Source organism: Orcinus orca, chromosome 12 (assembly GCF_937001465.1).
Source record: "Orcinus orca chromosome 12, mOrcOrc1.1, whole genome shotgun sequence".
Lineage (NCBI taxonomy): Eukaryota > Metazoa > Chordata > Mammalia > Artiodactyla > Delphinidae > Orcinus > Orcinus orca.
Genome location: NC_064570.1, coordinates 57,903,987 through 57,913,896, shown reverse-complemented (window position 1 = coordinate 57,913,896; position 9,910 = coordinate 57,903,987). Strand labels below are relative to the sequence as shown.

Genomic DNA, 9,910 nt, shown 5'->3' with positions numbered 1-9,910 from the left:
ACATATTTATATAGAAGGAAAATTGGTCTATCATCAGGCCCAGACGCCACAGTAGAGGTTCACACGTGTTCCAGTCTCTCTACCTATTTTTATTCTCTCTGCCAGTGGACATCAGTCCTTACAGGGCTCCGACGGGAACACTGGACATGAAACAAAGGCAGGAGAGTAAAGACAATGTCATCCAGAGACCTGTTTTTCTACTTAAAAAACATTCATTTAAAATTCTATCAGAAAGTCATAATGCCTAAAAAATTCATTACCTCTGTTCTAATTATAAAAGAGCCTTACAACTAAAATATTCTCCCAATCATCTGAGACCACCACTTAACAGTATATTAGATGCAAAAATCTCAGATTTTCCCCATGGGTGTAAAGTTTAAACATTCAAATTTGCAAAAGAGAAGTGAATTGGAATAAAGACATTCACAGCCAGCTATTTCATATCCATTAGTTATCATTTACACATCAAATACATACAGCATTAAGACCAAATATACAGAATTTCCACATTTATATACAGTAATCAACATAGTGCACAATTCCAATCTATCTTACAGTCAAGTGTACAAGTTTAAATATGGCTTTATAAACTACTAACAATAACTGCTAAAGTAACTCATAGGTCCAGAAATAAACACCTCCACGTCGAGGCCCTCGTTCAGCAAGATGCTATTCATTGTGTTCGCAAAACAGATGGGGCAGGTAAATGTTTTCCAGGCAGTGTCCACCCATCAGCCCCCTAGCAGCTGAAATGTGGGTTTGAATCACACCAACATTGGTCCTTCCTATCTCAGATATCTGAAAATAAATCTGTACATCTTCCACACGTTTGGAGACACAGGGTAATAAACAAATAGAAGAAAGGGCGTGGGGTGGGGGGAGGGGAAGCTGGGACAAAGTGAGAGTGGCATGGACATATGTACACTACCAGATGTAAAATAGATAGCTAGTGGGAAGCAGCTGCATAGCACAGAGAGGTCAGCTCGGTGCTTTGCGACCACCTAGAGGGGTGGGATAGGGAGGGTGGGAGGGAGACGCAAGAAGGAGGGGATGTGGGGATATACGTATGCATATGGCTGATTCACTTTGTTGTACAGCAGTAACTAAGTATTGTGAAGCAATTATACTCCAATAAAGATCTATTAAAAGAAAGAAGGAAAGAAAAAAGACACATAATCAGTGAGATGATGATTACCAGGAATTATCAAAACTTGCTTTTCAGATTCAGAAATTCTCAGGTATTAGAGCCAGCATCTGCATTAATGGGGATTTTTCCCCTCCTTTCTTTTCTTGTTTTGCTTAAATCAGTGTCCTGGGAAATCTTGCAGGAATTGACAAGACGTTCTAGATCAAGTGGTCCCAAAAACAGAATTTAAAAGAGCTCTTATAAACGTCATATCTAATTATTCACTCTTTTCTTCTCCTAACCAAAAATGCCTGTTTTAAGAATGAATGAATGGGGAATTCCCTGGAGGTCCAGTGGTTAGGACTCCACGCTTCCACTGCAGGGGCCACGGGTTCCATCCCTGGTCAGGGAACTAAGATCCCGCATGCTGTGCGGCATGGCCAAAAAAAAAAAAAAAAAAAGATTAAATGAATAAATGAATAACCTTGACCTAAAATCATGCGTCCATGCCTATTTTACATCCATTTTCCCACCAACGTTACCAACTGCCACATTCTGGGTGCTACGCCTAAGCCTTCCTGGCCCCATACTCTAAACTCTATTGAGTAGAGACTATTCTTTGTAAATTTCTATGTTTGCTATGGTTTTTAATGTATATAACATATCCGTAGAGCAGTGTGTGTGTGTTTATAAATAAATAAGTTGCAGGGCATGCTCAGATAGTTTTACTGATGAGGTCAGTGACACAAAGGTTTGGAGCCCACTGCCTATATAGGGATCCTTTGGGGTGTCTCTAAACATTTAAAGGTCTTCTATAAAACGAATATACAAATATACTCTGTACATTTTCTATCATAAAATGGCAACTATATGCCACAAACACTTCTGAGAGACTAGAAGGAAGTTCCAGAATCAAAGGAGTGAACACCCTGGGACCACTCCTCCAGTTCCCAGGCCTAGCCTCAGGTGGGGCAAACCGGGAGAACAAGCCAGAAACCAGGACAAAGATGAACAGGATATTCACAGACAATCCTTCCCTACAGACTGCATTTGTTTCTGATTTAAACCCGTAGTCCCTTGGATGGTTTTAGTAAGATGCCACCACCCAGAAAACGTTCAGTGTGCCTGACACATCTCTAACACAGCCACACCTCGTGGTTGCTTGAAGCCCCAGTATCTGTTCATCATTCCTTCTCTCCTACCACTCAGTGAAATTCAAATACCACCAGATGAAGGACTCGGACCCTCATCTTTTCAATCACCACCATCGAGGAACCGTCACCCTCATCAACGGTGGAGTTGTCAGACACTCAGCAGGATACAGATGGCTGGGAAAAAACATGTTTACAATAAGCATGATCCTGTGAGACTGATCACTTGAGGTAAAATTCCCCCCCCCCCACCCCATATGCGGGCCTCTCACTATAGCGGCCCCTCCCGTTGCAGAGCACAGGCTCCGGACACGCAGGCCCAGCAGCCACGGCTCACAGGCCCAGCCACTCCGCAGCACGTGGGATCTTCCCGGACCGGGGCACGAACCCGTATCCCCTGCATCGGCAGGCGGACTCTCAACCACTGTGCCACCAGGGAAGCCCGAGGTAAAATCATCTTGACAGAAGTAACACAAACATGTTGCCCCTACTGAAGCAGAGATCCCTCCAAAAGTTGAGCATTATCTTTAGTCTTATTGCTGCAAAAAATTTCAGATATAATTTGTTAAAGGTAAAAATACAATCATTTGGACATCGTTGATGTTTTAATAAGCCAAATGTGATCTCTTGTTGCGGGCTAGAAGCAGATATGAGAGAACACTTCCAATTCTGAACAACTATTAAAGAGAAAAGTCCATAGATTGTCGTATTTCTTTAAGGGAGGGAGGTAGTAAATACCCAAAGCATTACTCTTTTCTAGCCTCCAATTATATCACATTCCCTCTGCCATCTGTTTAGCCACTGCTGATTAACTTGACAATTCAGGAGCTAAATCCTATTGTTTTTAAAGCCATGGGGTAACTTTTTTTTTTAATGCTAAAGAAGGTTTAAATTTTACAGATAAATAAAAGTTACTCTATTCTAGAGCTAAAAGTAAAACAGAAAAAAAAGCGGGGGGTGGGGTGGGGGGGGGAAGGATGCTTGCCAATGGATGGGGGAAGGAGGTGAATTGGTCATATTTAGTAATGCTACTTTTCATAAAATGAAATATCATCATAAATATATATTGCTCTATAGTTAGTGAATTGTTTCAAAATATTTAAAGCTGTAATTAGGAACAACAGCAATTGAAAAATATTCAAGAAGGCCATCAAGTTAATTGCTGAAATTATTTGTGTACTGAACACCAGAAGTACTGTACTAATCTTTTGCTCTAGATAACTTGTTTCCCCACGGAAATAATCAAGAGTGCTGGTGCTGGCTGGACCACATTCCTAAGTTGTCTTATTATTGCAATGGTCCCCTTTACTGTCTACAAATTTGACAATTAGGGGCAATAATCCTCTTGAACGCTGAGACCATCCTAATGGTCTAGCCAGCAGCAGAAGCTTCAGAGAAGCTTTGGTCTGGGGGCAAGTTCCTTGCTTTGGCAAGAGCCAGAATGGTTGAGAAGGTCACACTGTTAGCCCCAAAACAGTGAATTGCTTCCCTTTACGCTATTTTTCATATTCTCTGTAACCTTCTCAAAGGTGCAAGGCCAATGTGCTGCTGGTTCCAGTTACCTTAAAGACTAAAGAATATTAAATATCTTTAAGATATTCTTTAAAGTCAGGGACTAAAAACCTAAATTTCTGGTAAGAAATTTAAATGAGGAAAGCCTCACATCCATTTGCATTTACTCCTGGCACTAGCAAGGGTTTTGCCGGCCAGAGGAGGGGTCCCATCCACCAAGGGGTCCTTTTGAACTTTGCAAGTTGCATCCAGACCACCAGAAGCAAGTGAAGGAAGGTCAAGCCGTCGATCCCGGACCTGTTAGAAATGGGTTGCCAGAGTTCAGCATTTAGACTCAAGAAGTATTTGTCATTGATGTACCTTCATCAGTCTGTGTTCATCTTAAACAGCACTACATATAAAGGAGAACAAAGGATCCTGGGTCATACGAAAGGAGCTTCGCCCTGAAAACAAAAAGGAAGAAGGGGGGGCGCGGGTCAGGAGAAAGGAGAAGAGGAAGGAAAAGAAGAAGAGGAAGAACCTGAGTTGTTCCCTATCAACAAAAGGCACCATCCTTTTATTGAAAATACACTCAACTGTTCTAAGAATTAATTAATTGCTTAATTAATGCAGAACAACCTGATTGTGTAGAACTTTTTCCTGTAAGGAAAAATCCAGCATCTTCTCTCCCACCTTAAGCCCAGGTCGGTCAGCAGAAGTGGTGGGTTTCAGGGCTGAAGGGAAGCTCCCCTGGCCCTGAATTGATTTTGCAAAATCAACTTTTTGGGTGGTCGGAAGGGAGATGACAATGACGATGACAACGAAACCCTGTCACTTTCAAAATGCCACACTTGTCAAAACAAAGATATTTTCTCAACTAATGTGAGAGGCCTTATCCTCCTCCCCTGTCACTCAGCACACTCTCCGCGGGGATAATGACAGAGATCACTTTTGCTTGCACATCCCATTCCAATTTGTCTCCTGTCTGGCTGTGATAAAAGCAAGCAAGAACAAACACTAAACAACAGTGACTTTTTTTTTTTTTTTTTTTGCAGTACGCAGGCCTCTCACTGTTGTGGCCTCTCCCGTTGCGGAGCACAGGCTCCGGACGCGCAGGCTCAGCGGTCATGGCTCACGGGCCCAGCCGCTCCGCGGCATGTGGGATCTTCCCGGACCGGGGCACAAACTCGTGTCCCCTGCATCGGCAGGCGGACTCTCAACCACTGTGCCACCAGGGAAGCCCCAACAGTGACTTTTAAAGACTCTTTAGAAGAAGGCTTCTTCACCTGCAGTCCATGAACCCCCTAAGGAATCCACGGATAATGTCAAGATGTCTCTAAATCTCCTGAACTTACATGTAAAATTTCATATATCTGCGTATACGTATTTTTCTTGGACTAGGGCATAGGACTTGAATCAGATTATCAATGGAGACAAAAGAATTAAAAACCATTACTTTCTAGTGTACGGCCCACTTTCTGGGCATACCTTTCCCATGCAGCCTTCAGGGAAGGAAATGATGGGAGCTGTGTTTCTAGAGGAAGGGGAGATTATAATGAGCTGAGACCTCTTCTTGCAGAACTGACCAAGTTGGGCCTTGTGAGGTGCATACGACTTGCGCCAGTGGAGAGGAAGGGCAGGCATTTCAGGAGAGGGCTGGCATGAGCACAGGTACATGAGGCATGTCTAGGCAATGGCAAATGGACCAGCTTGGATGCACTGGACGGACCACGTGGAGGAGCCCCAGGAAACAAGGTGAAGAAAGAGGTGAGAACACCAGGCTCTAAGGAATACTTCAGCCTGGAGCAATACGGTGCCCTATTAGAGCTTTTTAGAAATATTAATCTAGTGGTGATGAGTGGAATGGATCAGGGAAGTGGCTAAGCACGTAAAAGAGGCTAACACAGAAGCTTAGGTAAAAGAGAATACCCTAAAACCAGGGTGCCACGTCTGTTCTGTTCACCACTGTATCTATATCCAGTGTGGATCCCGGGGCCAGGCACAGGGTAGGTGGCTATCAACTCACCAGTGAGTAACTAAATATCCAGTGAGAGACCATATGGGCATGGATTCCTTAAAAGATATAATCCGAGAATGAAGAGTCTTGGTGACTTGGACATCCTCTGGGTATCATTCACTGAGCCCAGCAGCGCCTTGCACAGAGTAGATACCGAAGAAAGATCCTTTGAATTGGCCTAGACCAGGCTGAAGAGATACAGGGGACAAGAGTGGAGAATTCCAAGCACTGTCAGAGAGAGACTAGGGATGTGCTGGTTCTATGAACATGGAGTGACCTCTTGGGGAGGTGGGTTTTAAAAAGAACCCAAGTCAAGGTGATGTAATGGGAAGAACCCTGTAAAAGGCAAGGTGAAAGACCTCCGTTCCGGGCCTGTCCTCCAAATAAATATGGCTTTCTAGAGTGAATCCACGGCCCAGCTATCCATTTCTATGAGTCTATACTTTCTCTCAAATAACCTAGGCAAGACCCCCACGGCTATAACTCTTAACGCTTCCTTTCCTTGAACCCTAGTTGTTTCACAAACACATATCCTCATACCTCAGTGCACACAGGCAGGGCTCACGTGAGGACCAGACTGCAGTTCTGATTCAAGTCCAGTTGCTCTAAGTCTGTGATCAGTCATCTGGGTAGCATGTGGCCTTGGTAGTGTCACTATTCACAACTCATGAGTGTTACAACAAGAAATGGGAACCTCTGACAATATCGTTTACTTCTGTGTACATTTAAATCATCCTTGTATCTACTCTGGCTTATGCAGGGCAAAGCGTGATGCTGCTCCTTCATCCTGATGAGTGGAGACAGGGGTGGGGTGAGGCAAAGGGAAGCGGAGAGAAGGGCAGAATTTAATTTTACAGTGAGAGGTAAGAAAAAGAACAGGTAGCCCATGGGTCTTCTGTCCATCCCAAAGCATCTATTACCATTAAAGATCACATTTCCTTAAGTTACCTTCCAGTAAAAAAGAAATACAGAACTTGAACAAGTAAGCCAGATGACCAAAATATCCCCTAATTTCTTATTTTTCTTATAAGTAGCACCTGTTCATCAACTTGGAGAACACTTCAAACCTTGATAGCTTTAGAATGAAGCACAGAACATTAAAGCCTTCCCAATCAAGAGTGCATCAGTCACCCACTCCACAGTGGGTTTTGTCTTGGTCATTTTGTTTCCATAACCAACTTTGGGAAAGTAAAACCTGGGTCTACTCTAGGGTTCCTAATCAAGTTACCCATACAAAATGCTGAATACCCGGTCATGAGCTGTCAGGGAGTACCCAGGACTCCAGCAATGTCCATTCAAGTCCCTGCGGGAGGCTCCTGAAAAGAATGAATGAAGGTCTTACAACTTCACTTTGAATGTTGGCTCTCCATGGACTTGCCCTCCAAGTAACACACAATAAAAAGTATCTGTGACTTCTACACACTCATAACTTAATCATTCATGGCTTGAAGATACAGCACACTTGGTGCTATACAGGAAGAATAAACTGTAGACAAAATTTCAAACACAACTCTTTCCAGCTGAGGGTGGGGAAAGGGGAACTCAGTCTTTGTGGAGATTGGTCCACAGTTTACCTGTTCACTACATTCACATTTTCAGGCCAGGAGCTTCCCTGTCACACAGAACTACCACCAGCTGGCCTTGCAACACACTAAGCTAGAGAGAGGAGAGGTGAACAGTCCAAATGATGCTGGAAACAAAACAGGCTTAACCATTCATACATCCTCCAACACATTCTTATTAGTCATCGAACAGTCCTCTCAAAAGATGAAGGGCTTTAATAAGATATTAACAACTGAGTTTTCTGTGGAATAAAAGTGTCTAGCTTAGGGTATTTCAGCGTTTCTTCCCAGTTACATATGCCCTACCCTGTTGCTTAAATGGTAAATAACCTCAAAAACTCTCCCTCTTTTACTTCTTTGTGAATCCAAAGCATTTTAGGACTATTTTGTCAAAACCATATTCAAAGAGAGTCTTTTTCAAGTAAAGTACGTGAACTTACCAGAAGACGCTGTCTTTTAAGAAGTTCCTCTTTAACCCCTTAAGGAATAACCCTTCCCCAGTCAGTTGTGGTCAGAAGCCCAAATCCACAGCCATCACCCTAGGATCTTCAACCCATATTTCACTAGAAAATGTTCTAAGTCAACCAAAACTATGTCTTCAGAGATGGAGTGCCTCAGTCAACACAGTAACCGCAAGAGTTCAGGGGCTCTATGGGGAGGGAGAGAGAGGACGGGGAGGGGAGGAAAAATCCTTAAGAAACATTAAGATTTTCCTCAGCGTTGCCTTCCCCTCGCCGGACAATGGCTGAGAACACCAGAAAAGTTGTGTTAATAAAACTGCATAGGGTCCACACTGCACAAAGTGCTCTGCTACCCGTTACAATGATCCTCTTCCTACTTCATCTTTCCAATACATCTTGCAAGGTTTGTTTTCAAAAAAGACATTACAAGTTGGCGAGCTTCTGCTTACAAAAATCAGTCAAATCCTTTCCCTTTCACCACTATTAAATCCATCCTATTCCTGAGCTTTATTCCCCCAAGTAAACCAAACGTAGGCAACTTAACACTCCAGAATCAACAAAGGACAAGGTTCCAGTGTGCGTCCAGGCAACGAAAGAAAGGCTTCTCTGCAAACGTACAGTAGAATTGAAGACTGTTTGTAGCTGTTGATGATCTGTAGAAACATTTCCAAGGTTCTTTGAACAAAAGATTTCGATTCAAGCAAGGTCACAAAGAGGATGATGACAGAGTCCTAACTGTGCCTTGATGTGTGTTCCATTGGCTCCGCTTGGGCGAGTGACTGTGGCCGCTGTTGCCTAGATGTGGAATTCCTTTGCCCTCCAATCTCCACACACACGAAGCACATTAAAGAATAAAATGTGTTTATGTCACACCTCTTCCGAGAGGTTTAAAGCGCCGTATGTTACCACATGAATCCTCACAACACCCCTGTGAGGTAGGTAGGCGGGGACTATTGTTACCCCCACTTTACAGGTGAGGGAAATGAGGCACACAAGAATTAAGGGACTTGCCCAGAATCACACAGCTAGCCACTGGCAGGGCTTAGGAAAAAACTCATACTGGCTAGCACCTAGCACAGTGCTTCGCACATAGTAGGTGTTCACTGAATATCTATGGATTTTATTTGACTTATATCTCAACATACAATATACACACAGGAAATAACAAGCAGCCACCATAGAACATTTATCTCCTACATTCCTTCTGATGACATCTCTCCTGACTTTGAACCCTGCTGGATGAAGGATGTTCAAGAATCCATCTTGCACCTAAGCCCTCGGGTTGCAGGGGATCGATGTACACACCATCTGTGGACAACCTGCTCTTGCACCTGCTCTACCACACCATCTTAGTTTTCTAATGAAAACAAAAGTGGGTTTCAGGAACCATGCTGACTTTTTCTTCTGCCTGTTTGTTTTAAATGGAGCCATCGGAATGGTTCTGTGTCTTGTTTGTACAAAAAAGAAATAAGGCTGCTCTAGTCCAGTTAGCTTGTGAGAACTGTGTCAAGCACGAAGATCTCCTCCCAGCTCGGATGGACTTCTACCTGGGAAACTGGACTGACCCCAGGGAATGGCAGCTCCAACAGAGGAGGGTCAGCAAGGCTGAATGTCACTTGCACTGTTCATGGTCTGTGTAGTCATCCAAGTCCACATCAGAATCAAAGAGCGAGTGTCCAGTGAAATCCGTGTCTGGGGTTCTGGAAAAACTGTTCTCTGCTCCCTCATCTTCAAAGGTCTCTGTCCTTGAGTAAGAGCTGAAATCCAGCAGGGGCGTATGCGTTTTGCTGCCTTCACAGCTCTCCTCGGACTCATAGATGGTGTTGTCATCATCATGGTGCCACTCAGGCCAGAATTTCCTCCTTATCCTCTCACAGTACATGGCAAGATTGATCAGCTCACCTGCAGGGTGGTGAGGAAAGCGAGGGTTAGTTCTCAAAGGCAACAATCTACCAGCCACTTGGCTTTCTGGGAAACTTAGAAGGATGGGGTAGAGTAGGCATTAACCATGTTTTTCCACAGAGGCACTGTCAAAATGTTTAGATTTTTATACACAGAAGGAGAAAGGTGAGTGGGAAGAGTTAAATTCAGTGAATGGGCTG

The 9,910-nt window shown here is 43.7% G+C and overlaps 1 protein-coding gene across 9 annotated transcripts in view; it reads right to left on the bottom strand.

Annotated features, from left to right (window-relative positions):
* Positions 1-436: 436 nt before the first annotated feature.
* FAXC (failed axon connections homolog, metaxin like GST domain containing) overlaps positions 437-9,910 on the bottom strand; it is an 88,242-nt gene continuing 78,768 nt past the window's right edge. For 4 of the 9 annotated variants that reach the window (XM_033418787.2, XM_049695142.1, XM_004264793.3 and 1 more), the window contains one exon: positions 437-9,710. In XM_033418787.2, coding sequence (XP_033274678.1) covers positions 9,421-9,710 — 290 coding nt within the window. In that variant the 3' untranslated portion in view covers positions 437-9,420. The remainder of the gene's footprint in view (positions 9,711-9,910) is intronic. The other 5 variants (XR_007470414.1, XR_007470412.1, XR_007470413.1 and 2 more) reach the window with 5 other exon arrangements.